Here is a 16,680-nt window from a genome sequence, read left to right as displayed (position 1 = left end):
GGCTTGAAGTCAGAATACCTGAGGCTCCAACAATTTACACGTTTCTCCTACTTTCTGGACTTCTGTTTGCTCATTGGAAGACATCTGGGAAACTAGTACCTTAACACAGTAAATGCTACTGCCCTGCCTTCATTTGTGACACAGAATAACTAAGTGTGAGTATAAATATTATAAAATTTGCTAATGCCACATGCAAAGGACAGTCATCATTTACTTCTGGTTTTCCAGGACAAGAACTTTAATTTCCACTAAAACATATCTTGTCTCTCAGTTTTCTACCTTCCCCTGAACGTTACGTTTGCAGAGCATGTCCTCAAGGTGGGTTAGCATGCTAGCTGCTACAAAAACTAGAGTGACCATAGTAAGCAGAGAGAAGCCTTAGCAACCTGCAGCATAGCAACACTGGCCCAACCCAGCAACAGCTTCTGAAAGGCGATGGAATGTGATGCTATCAACTAGAAGAACAAAGTCATAGATAATATAAATATTATATGCCAGGTACTGTGCTAACTTCTGTAAACACATGACCTCCAGTCCTTATTTTTAAAAAACGTATGCCGTAAAAATTATTACCCCCATTTTATAGATGAATATTTAGGAAAAATATGTGATTTGTCCAAACCCTTAGAGCTAGTCAATAAGAGACTTGGATTTGAAATCAAATCTGCTGGCTCCAAAGCCTGTGCTCCTTTCACGAACCAATATTAAGGATTAAAAAATAAAAGGAAAGAAGACCCTAAGATTCAGGGTACCAGGTCGGTGGAACAAGATGGTTGGGGAAAATTCCTGAATTCTTCAGAATTAAAGTGTGTCCAAGAGGTTTGAGGGGACAGTCCTGTGGTGTGATGGCACCAATTTAATGTCCACCAGTCTCCAGGATCACCCACCTTCAACCCATTCTCCCCAGAGCCACTACAGTACTTTTCTAGTCTGGATATGATCAGGTCATTAACCTATTTTAAAATCTTCTAAAACCTTTCTGCTCCAGGACATTCCCTCAAATACGACTGCAATTTTTCAAACCTCATTACCTTCATTTATGCTATTTCTCTTGCCTCAAATATCTAATTCTGCTATTCAGCCAGTAAAAAGATGTTCATTCTTGAAGGAATAGTTTTAAACTCTCTTAGCACAATGCCTAAGGAATATATTTAATTTAGCAAATTATTAAAATCCTTTAAGGGCCCACAGGAAATTTTAAAGGAAGGAAGGAAGGGAGAAAGGGAGGGGCCAAAAAACTCATTTCTTCTCTTGGAGCCCAGAAATCTTTTATCTCTAAATTATGGCATTTACTGCCTACCTTGTATTAAGGTGATTTATGTTTTATCCTCCCCCATCTCCCAATAGGCACTTTGAAACCATCTTGAAACAGGAAACTCCTTTTCTATTCTTTACTGACTATCTAGCACTGTGCTTTCCACAGGGAAGATACTCAATACATTTTATAGCAGAATTTTCCTCGGGGGACCCAAGCTATCCAAGCTGATTTCAGGGATATGGTGCCATGAAGAGATAAATATATAAGAAACAGTATCAGACAAAGGAAATAAAATTATGAAAGTAATTCCAACTTCATGAGAAGGAAAAAATATACTGCTCAGATACACACAGTTTTGTATTTTAATAATGAGGATAATTCAAATATAATCAAACTGTAATTTACTATCCTTTGCCATCTTGTCTCTCATATTCTAATTTATAAATAATTCAGCCCACAATCAAATCCTAATATTTCAAACCAGCACTCAGGAATGAATGTACAACCCCCTCCCTCCACCACTACTATCACAAATCTGTTATGTAGACAAAAGATTAAAGCAGGCAGATTTTCCACTACTTACCTGTAGAGTGTCCTCAGGCAAGTTACTTAACCTTTCTGTGCCTCAATTCCTCTCCTGCATAACAGGATAATACTAGGACTTATTCCTAAGGTTGTTGTGAGGAGTTTTTAAGTAAAGGGCTCAGAGCAGGGCCCAGGTGATAATGAACACCACAGAAGTGTCTGCTATTATATTTGTTCAAAATTCATTATACTTGCTCTTCCCACCATGACTTGATGAGTCATCTTCAGGTCTCTATTCATGCATTTTCACACCCAATATTAATCCTCCATATTCTTCTCTACCAATCATGTACATTACATTATTATTACATCCACCTCAGAAAACCTAACAAGATTAACTCTGTCCTTGCTCTGAATAGATGCAGCATTGGTGCATGAATAGTCTTGATTATGTTACTTTGCACTGGTACAAAATAAGGTATGTTCAATCGATCTACCCACAATATTTAATCAACATTTATCACTTGTTAGATACAAATAATCTCTGACAACTAGGATAAATTCTTTACATTTAAAACACCCATGGATGTAAAGATCTGATTTTAAGAAGAAAAGATATAAATAAGTACATTAAGTCCAAAAGAACTTGGGAAGAAGAATAAGGTAAAAAGCCTTTTGTATAGAAATATTTGGATACATTGAGAGAAAAGTAGAAAGCACTCCCTGTGGGGAATGTAGAGTAATTGCACTCAAGTGATTTTAGGTATGTTGCTTCCCTAGGAAAAATCTGAAGGGGAAGTTTCTTTTCAATCCAAGTAACATTAACTCAATGATCTCAAGATCACACAAAAGATACACAATAAAAACATATTAAATTATTGAGGAAAATAATTTAATTATCTTTAATAACAGAGAAGCAACTATTTTTAACGTTGCTTGCTTAAATGAAATACGACTAATTTAAGTAATTTGATTAAGTATTTGGTTTAATGCATAAACTAATTGTGCATGAAAATGAGTTACAGGTTCAGTTTCTTTTTAGGTAGATTGCTAATTAGTGCTAACTTAATCTTACAGTTGACAAATTGATTTGAATCCATAGGTGACTGAGAAATTAAATAAAGTAAGGCTTTAAATGTAATTATTGGAAAACATAGCACTCTGCTGGTTATTTAATAATGTATATTAAATCACTACATAATTGCTTTGTTGGAAATATTAAGTATCCAGAAAATATACGTAGTGCTTCCCAAATGCTATTATAAACGCTAAAATTTATAGAATGAAGACAAGCTTGAAATAACATGTAATACACTCTGATAAATACGTACCGAAGTCATACTGTACATAAAGCAGTGAGTTAGATATTCTGAATGATACATAGATGAACCTTGTACATCTCTACTTTCACCTAACTCACAAAATATAAAGAGGTGTACATAAACTGTCACAGACTTACACAAGAAGTAAATCTTTATTTTGTACAGAGGTCTGGGAGTGTGGGAAGGGCTTTATTGAGCACAAGGAATTTGGGTTCGATTTTGAAGGCAAAGCAGAAGAATCAGATAGATGTGTTTGCACAGTGCATGAGGGAAGGGAGAGAAGGGAAGCAGGCCCAGTGCCACACAACTGCAGAGTTGTCAATGTGTACAGCACCCCAACGTGTGCAGTACACAGCCTAAGGGGCCACATGTGGTAGCCCTGAGGGGAGAATTTTCTAGAGAGCGAAACTGAAAACAGAGAGAAAATAGCTGAAAAATGATCAAAACAAGATAAAACTATGTGTTGTATGGTGTGTGGCTGGAGAAGGATTTGCACAGAGATGCATAGTAGGAGACAAATTTGAAAAGTTATTTATCAACTTAACAAGCTAGGTAGAAAAGTAAAATGAATGATTAGATAATAACACCTACGGGATCGGGATCCTATTACCTCTGAAATTCTGTGAATCTGAACTCCTACAAATCACAAGCATTTGTTCAATAAACTGATCAATTCTGTAGTGTAGAATAATAGGATGTAGATAAGAGCTATACAATGGCAGAGTCAAATAACAGAAAAAAGACAAAAGTGAGTCCTTGAATATTTACCTGACAAATTAAAGAAGCTGCTTCTTTTGCTCGATTGGCGTCTGCTCCCAACAGAAGCAAGCATTCAACCATGATGCTGTTATTCTGATCACATGCTCTCTCCAGCATCACACTTTTTAACTCATCATCCATAGTCAATTTGGCAAAGCACTTGCAACAAAGATTTAGAAACTAAAAAGAAGAGAAGTGAGGATTAGAGTCCGCTAAATGTGTAACAGTTAGAATACAGGTGAAAAACATTGTACCTGTTGATCCTTTTGCTCCATGATGTTGGAGGACAACTGATGGAATATTACTGAATCAAAGGAATGGTGCACCAGCAGCTTGGAAAAAGACACTGACAATTCCAGTACTGTCAAGATTGTCTGAAATCCCTGAAAGTGTGATCAAATATAATAATAACAAAGCAATTGTGGGCAAAAAATAAATAAATAATGTAAAAGAGAGACTGTGTATGGTACTTAAAACCTTGGATGTTCACTTAGCTAAGTAGATGTATTTATTAGGTCTGTACTTTAAAGCTATAAACCTTGAAACAATGAAACAAATACACCTTGCTCTCTCATTACTAAGACACAAGCAGGTGCACAGAGAATAAGATGCTAGTCAACAAACTATCATCTAGCAAAGCAGGGAAAAATACCTAATACACCAAAGTTTGCCTTTTAAAGATTCCCTGCCTGACGCCATACCTACAGGTTGAAAGTCAGATACTAATCAGGATTAGAACACCAGAGTCAGCAGTGCCACAAATCCAAACAGACCAGTGATGTGAATTGTTTATTACAAGATTGCAGATCAGGTTCTCTAGCTAGCTTAGCATTTCCCCCAACATTTTTGTGCTATCTTCTGAAATTTTAACCTCAGACAAATGTGAGTTCCTAGATTTTATTCACATTGAGTGCACCTGAGAGAAGCTCTAAAGACACTCCAAGATTTACATCCTTGTGGCAAATCATTTATAAAGAACTGATCAGTACACCATTACTTTTTAGAACCACCCCAAGAGTTGTGAACTTCTGACTTGACTATTATATAGCTTGGGTAAACTCACCAAAGATCAACTTAACTTTTAAAATTTTTATCTTTCTAGTATATATTAATGAAATCATCTAAATGTTAAAATTATTATTTTGAGCTCTTAAGATGCTGAGTTTCTACAAATGCTTCCTAACATTTGACGGGAGAAATAGTATTAATCTATGCAGGTCTGAGCAGCATGTGGTCCACTAACCTCTAGAGCAGAGGTCCTTGCAAACTCAAATGAATGCAATAGCAAAGCAGGTAACGCAAATGCATAGAAGGCATATAATTCAAGTTAAAAACTTATAAACACTGAACTGGCCAAATAAAATATGTTGACAAACCAAATTTAGCCCACTGGTCAATAATTTACAACCTCTACTATAAAAATCCTAAAATTTATGCTTAGATGAATAAATACTGACTGACACCTTCATACCTGCACAAAATAATTTCATTTCCCTAGGGTTACTTATAATCAATTCTGCCTTGGTTTTAATCAGTCTAGGTTGAGGCACATTACAAAAAGCAGATTTATAAAAGACAGTTTGGTTCTAAAACACATTTTTGTTGTGTGTTCAGCACTTTAAAATTTAAAATCTTACATGCATTATCACATTTACAAATTATGTCTGTGCAAAGATTAGAGCTTAGACATTTTCACTCCTGGTGAAGGCTGCCATTTGTGAAAATATTTGGTTTATGAAAGTTGTAAACTCCATTACTAAAAAACCACAACCAAGGCAGAAACTCTTAAGGAAACTATTTGTTTTGCTAACATTAAAAGAAAAACACTCTCATACAATTTACTTCTTAATCTCCCCTAAATTAATCTTAAACCAGTATCCTGGATTCCTTATCGACAGTTAATATAGATCCCATTTTAAATTTTGCTTGATGAAAAATGTTTAAAATATTGTTTCACTGCAAGAAAAAAAATCGAGGGGCAAAATTACTAGGTAAGTAGCTAACAATAAAACATAGAGAATGACAAACTTCAGAATAATTATAACTTTTACTTATCTAAAATCTAAGCTCAGCTAGCTGAAATTTCTTTAGCACATTCTGTGCTCTTTAATGGAAAAGGTAAATGACAAATAAACATACTAATTTTAGAGATTTAGTAAAGAAACAGGATATTTTGAGATTCAATCCAATTCTCTTCATCTACTATAATTAAAATACTACAAAATGATAAAAAAAGGTTTTCAATTAACTAGAATATACCCATTAACGCAAAGTGGGAGTTACACCAGCTGCTCTGAAAGAGAAATCTGTACAAGATTGCAATTCCCTTCAAGATAATGCACATACTTTCATCTGTATTTCACCAATATCCTTAAATCGTTGTAGGCTGGAAACCAGAATTTTTGCCAGCAGATGCCCAGTGCCTATGCATAAATTCTTCCTTGTAATCAAACATCCTATAAGACTTAAACCCAGACACTGAATTTCTAAAAAAAAAAAAAAAGGAAAAAAGAAACAAAATTTATTGTTTTAAATTTCAAAACTGAAGAAAAAATTTAAACATGTCCAACCAACAGCTAAAGGCCTATAAAAATCTAAATCCTGAGTTCAGTTGTACCAACCTTGGTCATCTGGATACATCTGCAGTGTGTGAAGCACCGAATCAATAGCATCTTCCAGGGATAACACCTCTAATGCATCAGGAAAATGCGCTATAGAAGAAATTACTTTTAATCCACATTTCTGAATCCCAGGATTTCCAATGAACTGAAGTCAAAAAGAAAATTAAGAATATTTGCTGTTAAAACATGAATTCTAATACTTACCTTAGTTAAAGCCAGCTATAGACTGATAAAATATAAACTAAGTAGTCTAAATAAAATTACTATCCTTGATTCTGCCTTATATCATGAATTACTTTTATTTATTGTTAAGGATAAGAGCTAACATTTTAATGCTTAGTAAGTACCTGCTCTGTGCCGGGCACAATACTAAATACTTTTACATGCTCTTCTTTACAGGGCATTCTTATTAAACACACACTAATGTGATTCCCATTAAAAGATGAGTTTACTGAGGGTCAGCGGGGTGGAGTAGCTATTCCTAAATTCTCACAGACTGTACACTACTGGGAAGATACCGAATCAAGGACATTTGCTCCCACAGCCTAAATTCTTAACCAGGAAAATCAGTGCTCTCACCATAGAAAATACTAATCGAAAATTAACTCTTTACGTGCTTCACATGCCATATCTCATCTGTTCCCCCTCAACAGCCTCATCCAATAGGTTCACCAGACTTTAAAGATGCAGGGGACAAGAGCTCAAGTCACACAGCTAACACGTGTCAGGCCTAGTACTCGAACATAAGGGTGTCTGCCTTAAAAGTACAGAATCTTAATCACTATCTCTTCCAAACTTTTCATTTCAATTCCTCCAGAATTTGACATCATTTGACAGGTATTCTAACAGAGGCCACTTCTTTTCCCAGGCCATCCTTCTCGTTGACCGAGAAGAAAACAGGCAACAACACACTTTCCAACCACGTGACAATCACAACCACGCTTCCCCTCTTTTGATGTCTGTGACATCATACACCTAACGCTTACAGTCTGTTTTTCCACGGTGCCCTTTAAACTTCAACTATGATATGAACGCCCACCTAATAGTTTTCCTTTCAAAAATTACAACGCTATCTTTCTGAGGACCTCTGCTTTCACAGACTCTACTTTCATGGTTATCTTCACTCCAAATCTCTGACTGACCCCACCACACATTCAACTACAGAGCTGAAATAGCTTTCAGCCAGACCTCAAATTCTGATGTAGTCTCTTCAACCAAAACCTCCTACCTTCCAGCCTTTCTCACTTCCATACTGTCAATGAACAGATTGTCATTCATTTCCCAATCTAGTCCTTCAATTCCTCTCGTGTCCTTACTCAGCATCTTTCTTTGTATTGGTTATGAGGAGAGGCGTCATTTTCTCATCCCGTGTCCTTCTCCTCCACCCCGTAACTGCTCACCTTGGACATCATTTCATCTATCATTTCAATAAGACACTCATATCCTCGCCTCCCTTGGCATTTTTTTTCCCATCATTATTTCCGTCTCACCAACTCCTTGAGCAGAAAAAATATATCAGCTTGGGAGCCAATTAAACTTGAGTTTGAATTGTCTCATCACTCAATAGTTCCATGAATCTGAGGACCATCAAAAATGAATGAAATGACATTTCCTGAGAAGTGGTATTTACTCAGAGGGTATTATTCAAGAAATATAAAGAAATTCAAAGTGGGGCAAAGTGAAGCTGGAGGGATGGCTCAGTGTCCGTCTCGACTTCTTCACCTCTGAAATGATCCTCATAATGCAGTGCTGTTAGGAGTGTGAAATGAGATAACTCGTCATCCCCGCAATAAACATTGAGTGATGGCACAGTTCAGGCCTTGGGCTGAACATTCTTCTCAAAAGTGAAAGCCTTCTCAGTGGGAGAGAGTATCCTTAACTCGGTCTTCCACTCCATTGAGCTTCCACTTTTCCTTCATTTCTAAACTTATTAATAGAGAAGTCTACACCCACGATCCCCACATTCTTCCCACCTCTTAATTTCACATAATCAGACTTCTGTCCTAACCACTCCAAATCAAAACCATTCAAAGAAACAAGGCCTTTAACAACTGAACTGCTGCTTTCTCCTCCCTTGATTTCCGTGACACAGTAATCCAGCCCCCCACCCCCCTGGCAATTATTCTCAAACTTTAAAACCATTCATTTACCCATCTCCTTCACAATCACTTCTTTCAACTCCAGACTTTATCCAAAGAACTTTTCTTAAAACTCTTCTATTCATGGATGGAATTTCATACACTATCATGGCTTCAAGTCACCATAACAACAATAGCAACAACCGTAAGGATAAAGCCAAAACCTAAGCAGCATTCGCTATGTGCCAGACCTTCTTTTAAGCACTTCATATATATTAACTCATTTAATCCTCACAACAACCTTATGATGTAGACACACAATTATTCTCCCTATGTTACTGATGAAAAAAAAACTGAGACACAGAAACCTTTGAGCAGATAACTCAAAGCACAAGTTTGAACTCTCTTAAGCTCTAAGCCCATGTTTCTCTTTGCTTGACACCAGTATCTTAAACTCAGATGTTCAAAGTTTATCACCTTCTCAAAAAAAAAAGAAAAAAGAAAACTCAGACTGTCATTCTGAACTTTCTGTTTTAATTAACAGTACCATCATTCCTGCCTCCTAGGCAGGGCCAGCTCCCGGGGTGCACACATGTGCATAGCACAGTCTCTGTGCTCAGAAGGGCACCACACCTGGTTTAATGATCTGCAGCTACCACCTTGAAATACTTAATAATTTTTCAACAAGAGGTCCTGCATTTTCATCTGTTACTGGGCCCCACAGATTATGTAGCTGGTCCTGCTCTTAAGCTCAAACTGCATCCGTAGGTTTATTTTTATGCTAAAGTTAAGTCAAATTGATATGTATAAAGTACCTGTTCTTGTCTTAATACCATCACCTCTAACAAGTTTCTACTCAACTATTGGTTCTGCTACCCTGAGCTCCCCTAATCTCTATTTCAGGTGCACTTCGATGATGACAAATGACTAGCAACAGGAAATCTGTGATTTGTCTATGCAGAAAGAGAATGCAGAGTATCACATTATTACAAGTGATGGAGGTCAAATAAACTATTTGATGATTTTAAATAGTGGTGTCTGGTTTTTGACAGTTTTATAAATTAGAAAAAAATATATATATATACACATATATGTATGTTATTTACAAGCTTACAATGGACTTTCTTTCACTTATCAAATGGTCTATCTTGAAAATAATGAATTTTTGCCTTGTTGTTCAAATGGGGATTGAAATTAATTTACTAGCAAGTAATTTACTAGCATGAAATTTTTGAAAGTACCAATGGTGGACAGCTACAAACATTGATTAGAAACATCCTATTACCTATGCTTCACAATTTTCCAAATTTTTTCAAAGAATACAAATGGTTTCGCTAATGAGTGAGCTAGCCAGTTCAAGGGGGAAATGCCCATACCAGTCTCTTTCCTGTCAGCTAAGTCAGTTACAACTCGGAAAAACTTTCCAGAAAAAAAATTAATTGAATGTACAGCTAGAAAGAAGACACCATAGTACGTGACTAACACTAAGATATAGCCTAATAAAGTAGATTTCAAGAAAAAGAATCCTTTGGGGTCCCAGATAAAAATATCAACCCCTTTAAAAATGAGAAAAGAATCAAGTTGGTCTCAGACTGTTCCACTAAAACATTCAGTACTAGAAGACAGTGAAATGCCTACAGAGTTTTCAAAGAAAGAAAATAAAACCCCAATAATTTGCAACCAACCAAACTGTTTTTTCAAGAGTCCAAATATAGAAACAACAACAAAATGTTCAGGAAATGGAACTTTAAAAAAAAAAAACAGACAACTAAAAGACTAAATGGAAAAACTATAACAAAAGAACTTGCAGTGAACACTGAATCCACATGACTGTAGGAACAAGATGAAAACAAACTTATTAAGTATGGTTACAGAGCTGAATGTAAATATTTTAAACCTTGTCAAATGTAGGATTAATTTATTTAACAAAAGCTGGTGAGAAGATGGGTAGAAATAGTGGAAGATAGTGTGAATACTTCAATTTTCTCATCTTTTATAGCCAATGGTCAAAAGACACTTTTAAATCTAATAGTAATAACATTAACTAACATTTATTGACCGAATACTATGTGTCAGGAATTGTGCCAAGTACATGGCATGAATTATCTCATAAAATTCTTCATAATAATCCCAAGCGAAAAGCCATTTTTTGTCTCCATTTTATAGATAATGAAACTGAAACTGTAAATAACTTGTCCAGAATACATTAGTCTGTAGGTGGTAAAGCCAGATTCAAACCCAGATATCCTGATTCCAGGACCCACACACTTAACTATTAGAATATGTTGTAGAGTTAAAGGTATAAAAGTAAACACCGTATAATCTGCTTTAATTGAGTGATAGAGGGAAGACATAAAGATGTGAAAATATGCTAATTTCATCAAAAGTGTGCATAATGTGCTAACATATATGAAGGAAAAAAAAAATGAGTACCTGGGTGATACATTCATATTCATGGAAAACTGTAGATAATTCCATGGCAACACATTGGGAATCTCATCTAGTTGTTTGTTTTTTGTTTGTTTGTTTTGTTTCTTTTTGGTTTTTTTTTTGCGGTATGCGGGCCTCTCACTGCTGTGGCCTCTCCCGTTGCGGAGCACAGGCTCCGGACGCGCAGGCGCAGCGGCCATGGCTCACGGGTCCAGCCGCTCTGCGGCATGTGGGATCTTCCAGGACCGGGGCACGAACCCGTGTCCCCTGCATCGGCAGGTGGATTCTCAACCACTGCACCGCCAGGGAAGCCCTCATCTAGTTGTTTTTAATCCCTATGTAGAACTACATAACTTGGAAATAATATAATTTATTTAATTAGGACCTATTGATAAGAATTGTATTGTCAGGACAGACTAAATTAAGTTGTAGTAACAACCTCAAAATTTCATAGGCTGGAAAAAGAAAAGGTTCAATTCTTATTCACGCTTCATTTGTGTTACCGGTCAGGAGGGGTCTCTGTCCAGCACAATCACTCTGGGAGCCCTGCTAATGGAGCAACCACCATCTCAGACATTACAGGTCACAATGCCTGAGACAGTGTTCTGTAGCCGCCGTCCCCAGCCTTTTTGGCACCAGGGACCGGTTTCGTGGAAGACAATTTTTCCACGGACCAGGGCGGGAGGGGATGGTTTCAGGATGATTCAAGCACATTACATTTATTGTGCACTTTATTTCTATTATTATTACATGGTAATATATAATGAAATAATTCTACAACTCACCATCACGCAGAATCAGTGGGAGCCCTGAGCCTGTTTTCCTGCAACTAGATGGTCCCATCTGGGGGGAACGGCAGACAGTGACACCCAAGTGTGCTGCTTATGTCCAATCTACTCCGTGATCTTGCTTTGGTGGCTGTCACTGCAGAAAACCCTACTTCACAAAGACAGGATGTTGGAACTGAAAGCCGGCTTTTCAGTGCTTTTGTGGCAATCTCAGGATATCCCGCCTTGACTTTAATCCAGAATGCATGGAGATTTGACGTTGTCTCAAACATACGTTTAAGGCCATTTGCAATCTCAAGCAGCTGATCCTCTTCTAGCACGGACAAAGTCGATTCACCTGGCTTATTCACAAATGGGTCACAGATCCATTCTTTCCCAGTTCGGGGGTCTTTTGTGGTTGGGAAGCAATGCTCAAACTCTTTCGAAAGCTGAGATAGGTGATCGTGCACCAGCTGGGAGAAAGAAGGCCCTGGATCAGTCTCTTACAAAATCTCTGCTAATGCTTGAAACACGTCAAAAATCCCAATGTTCACTGGTCGCCCCCATAATTCCAGTTTGGCTTTGAATGCAGCCACTTTATCTGCCGACTTGAACACGTCACACATGTAAGCAAGTTTTGCGACCCATTCTGTGTCACTGAAATGTGCTGCCAGTGGTGACTGCTTTTCTAAAAGAAATCTCTGGAGCGGCTCTCGTAACTCAAAAATGCTGGCCAGTGACCTATCTTTAGAAAACTATCTCACTTCTGTGTATGAGGGAAGACGTGTGTGCTCTGTGTCCATCTCCTCACAGAGCTGTGAGAACAGACATGAGTTAAGGGCATGTACTTTAATGGGGCTGATAATTTTAATCACATCCTGCAAAACGCTGTTAAGTTCAGGTGACATTTTTCGGCTAGCCAGCATTTCTCTATGGATGACACAGTGTGTAGAATCACATTCAAAAGTGACCTCTTTGACCTGAGTGGTAAAACCAGAAAGCCGTCCAGTCATGGCAGCCGTTCTGTCCGTGCACATACCGACACAAAATGACCAATTCAGTTTTCCTGATGTGTGATCATTCAAAGACTTGAATAGTTCTGCAGCTGTGGTGTTCGTTGGCAACAAAAGTGCACACAACATATCCTCACGCACAGCCTCCTGAAAATATGTATCGCACAAAAACAAGCTCTGCTGCCTTGTCAACATCGGCAGACTCGTCAGCCTGGATCGCGTACCACGGTGACTCATTCATCCTCTCTAACAATTGTGCCTCAATATCCTCTGCTATTTCATCAATTCGTCTAGTTATGGTGCTAGCCAAAAGAGGAACACGTGCCACCTTTTGAACTGCAGCCTCTCCTAAAAGTTCACGACAAATGTCCTTAGCAGCGGGCAGGATCAACTCTTCACCAACAGTAAAGGGCTTCTTAGCTTTAGCAATGCGGTCAGCCACTAAGAATGATGCTCTCAGTGCAGACACATGTGAGGAAGTGGTGACCTTCAATAATTGCTTCTGTTCTTCGTGTTCACATTTTTTTCTTTTGAAAAACTCCAAAGGCTTGTATTTTAATGCAGGGTGCCTGGTCTCCATGTGGCAAAGCAGTTTTGAAGGTTTCATGGCTTCGCTGGATAGCTGGTCGCCACATATTATACAAAACGGGCTTGGAGAATGTGAATCACCTGTTGCAGTGAACCTGTGATTTAAGTAGGACTCTTGGTATTTTCTTTTATATGCAGCTTTCTTTTTTTTGGCAGTTAGAGCCTTCTGCTGTCTCATCATTGGGTCTTTCTCCCTTTTCAAAGAAGCTCTCCAGTGACGTTTGTTTTTTACTCATTTTGGCTAGGGTTAGCTTGTGGGGGGCTTACCAAAACTGACTGAGACAAGTGCGCAGTGCAGGAAAGAGGCACGGACTTAAGTGGTAAATAAAATAATGGGAGGGCCATGTGTGGACTAAAATAAGTGTCAGATTCCAACTGAAAGCCTGCCACCAGATGCAGCCTGTCACTTACCACTCACTGATAGGGGTTTGTTTTTTTTTTTAACATCTTTCTTGGAGTATAATTGGTTTACAATGTTGTGTTAGTTTCTGCTTTATAACAAAGTGAATCAGCTAGTCAGAAAGAGAAAAACTGATAGGGTTGTTTTTTTGTTTTTTTGCGGTATGCGGGCCCCTCACCGTTGTGGCCTCTCCCGTCGCGGGGCACAGGCTCCGGACGCGCAGGCTCAGCGGCCGTGGCTCACGGACCCAGCCGCTCCGCGGCATGTGGGATCTTCCCGGACCGGAGCACGAACCTGCATCGGCAGGCGGACTCTCAACCACTGCACCACCAGGGAAGCCCTAGAGTAGTTTTATACATTTTTATAACTTTACTCCTATGTAATTTCTTCTTGCTGTTGTAATCATTGTTACTTTTGCAAATAAGCTCTTTCTTTCACTACATATTATTTACAGTTGAAATAAATAGCTTCAGTATTTAAACTGGGTACATTTTGCTTTAAGGTTTTTGAGAAGCACACAAGTTCTTTGATTTGTGTCCATTTAATCAGAAGATTGGTTTGACTTTGTTAAGTTCCCTGGCTGAAGATAGCAGCAGTGTCACTGCATACAAAGCACAGATGTGACCAAAATGCTGAGAGTCCTATTTTCTACTGTGTTCTCCAGAGACAGTACTGGGCAAATCGATCTCTGTAGAACAGGTGACTGTTTTCATGTGCAAAAAAAGCTAAAAGGATCAAGCATAAATGGAATGTCAATATTTCAGACATTTAACTTCAGCCTGAATGTTATTGGATTTACACATATGTATGTGTATATATATACATATTATATGTGTCTATATTTACATACACACATATATATGTCCAAACATTGATTCACTTTAATAAATGCTTTTAATAGTCTTCGCACTGTAAATCTTAGTTGAATCTGAAATTCTACCTTATTTGGAAGTCTGCTCTCCAAGAATAGGATTATTTTTAATGGTAATTCATTTTATTACATCAGTAGTATTTGGACCTAAAATCTCTGATGCCTTGTAACTTTTATTCAGAGTCAGACATGCAATCACAGAATTTTAGAACTAAAAAAAAGATACATTCATCTTTTAGAGCATTTTTTCTCAACCATGGTGAAGAATTAGGGGAATTACACAGGGGAGATTTTTTTTTTTTAATAAATAGTGTCACTTCTATTTCCCCATGACCTTAAATTCCCTGCCCACAAATGACAGTCTCTGTTTACTGAGATGCTGTGTGTCATTACTCAAGTGTGGCATGGAAAATAAAGGAAGGGGTAGGGAGGTTCTCAACCACCTCTCCTGGGATTCTATAGCAAAAGAAAGTAAGACCTGGGAGCAGAGTGACCCTCTTGGCATCATGGTACTGATGGCAGGAAGCACAGCACTTCTCCCTTGACTGCCCACTCCTTCCACGCTATCACACCCCTATTCAATAATGTTAGGAAAGATGAGATAATCAGAATCAGAGTTACCACCTCTTGCTTCTCACCAACACACACCATGAACAAAATTAACTACTCTCTCCTCTATGTTCCTAAAGTACTGTTCATAAAGCTAGTGCAGCTCATAAGTGCTAATACAGAACAACCTAATATGTGTTTTATGTTTTATGCATGGCCCAGCCAGATTATGAGATCCATTACAGAAGGATACAAAGCATATTCATTTTTGTCTTCCCAGTGTCTAACACAGCTCCTTCCACATACTTAGTTTCATCAAATATTTCTGGAATTAAATTCAACCCATGGCTATACTCAAGAATCATATTAAGGTTTGAGTACAAATGACTCAAATATATCACAAACAATTACATTATAAAGTTCAGTTTAAATCGCATTTTTGAAGACCTCTCTGCAGGCTCTTCTAATTAATTCATGACATTTTTCAAAGTATACTAAATCACAAGGAATTATTTCTATTAATTACTTTGACTACTCTCTTCCTTGCTTGAAAACATTAACCTCATCTTTACATCTTTACCTCTTTACTCCGATATCTTTTATAAAGAACCAATTCATCTTATGTTAACTTTCAAAACCATCTTAATTCCATCAGTACCTTTTGCACTGCACAATATAAACATAATGCTCCTCTTCTTTTTCAGATGTAGTATGATTATTAATTTATTAATTATATTATTGCAAATGTACATAGATATGTAAACACCTAACATTGGGAGAAAACAATGCACACTGAGCCATTTCAGAGGTTATCCCTAAGGAGTAAAATGAAAACAAGCACAGGGAATCAAAAAAGACTTTAATGTGTGCCCTGTGTGTCTTCATGGACTGAACCTTTCAGCCTGGGACCAGAAAAGAAAGACAAGCAGCCAGGAGGACAGACAGAGAAAATAGCAGTCATGGCTCTTGACATCGTTCGTGAGGCTTAGCTGCACATCTAGAGTTCTCTTTCTGATTGAACAGACCAGAATGGATTTATCAAAAGAGGCTGTCAAAGTCTGTAGTTGACAGTGCACTTCTCTTAGCTGGAATGGCACATCTCTTCGCCCCCTACATCCCTACTGTCATCTTATGTCTCTAAACATATAACTTCCTACTATCATAGTAAACGGAACATGGAAAACTTAAGCTAATAAAAGCCCCCCTACTTCCCCAATTTCATATTCTAGTTAAGAGTAATAAAGGCAGGAAACCTATATTATACGTACCCTGTTCAAAGCTGCTAGGACCAATTTGTGAATATCATTCCTGAAACACTGTTTTTTAACCATATTTAGCTTATGCTGATATTCAGTATCTTCTCTGGATTCTTCTGGGATGCCTACATGCAAAAATAAACAAATAAACAAATGTTTTTCTCATAAAGATTTTGGCTGAATAGATTGTCACTTATTAGGAATGATTATAATTAACCCAACAATACATATATATGTTATACC

The 16,680-nt window shown here is 37.6% G+C and overlaps 1 protein-coding gene across 1 annotated transcript in view; it reads right to left on the bottom strand.

The window, feature by feature from the left end:
• LRRK2 (leucine rich repeat kinase 2) overlaps window positions 1–16,680 on the bottom strand; it is a 155,807-nt gene that overhangs the window by 94,286 nt on the left and 44,841 nt on the right. The window contains exons 14-18 of the mRNA XM_067009064.1: window positions 16,450–16,562; window positions 6,486–6,630; window positions 6,211–6,350; window positions 4,119–4,247; window positions 3,874–4,044 (exon numbers count right to left, since the gene is read on the bottom strand). Of these exons, the coding sequence (XP_066865165.1) occupies window positions 3,874–4,044; window positions 4,119–4,247; window positions 6,211–6,350; window positions 6,486–6,630; window positions 16,450–16,562 (698 nt within the window). The remainder of the gene's footprint in view (window positions 1–3,873; window positions 4,045–4,118; window positions 4,248–6,210; window positions 6,351–6,485; window positions 6,631–16,449; window positions 16,563–16,680) is intronic.

The sequence above is a fragment of the Kogia breviceps genome, chromosome 12 (assembly GCF_026419965.1).
Source record: "Kogia breviceps isolate mKogBre1 chromosome 12, mKogBre1 haplotype 1, whole genome shotgun sequence".
Classification (NCBI taxonomy): Eukaryota; Metazoa; Chordata; class Mammalia; order Artiodactyla; family Physeteridae; genus Kogia; species Kogia breviceps.
This window is presented reverse-complemented; position numbering and strand designations above follow the sequence as displayed.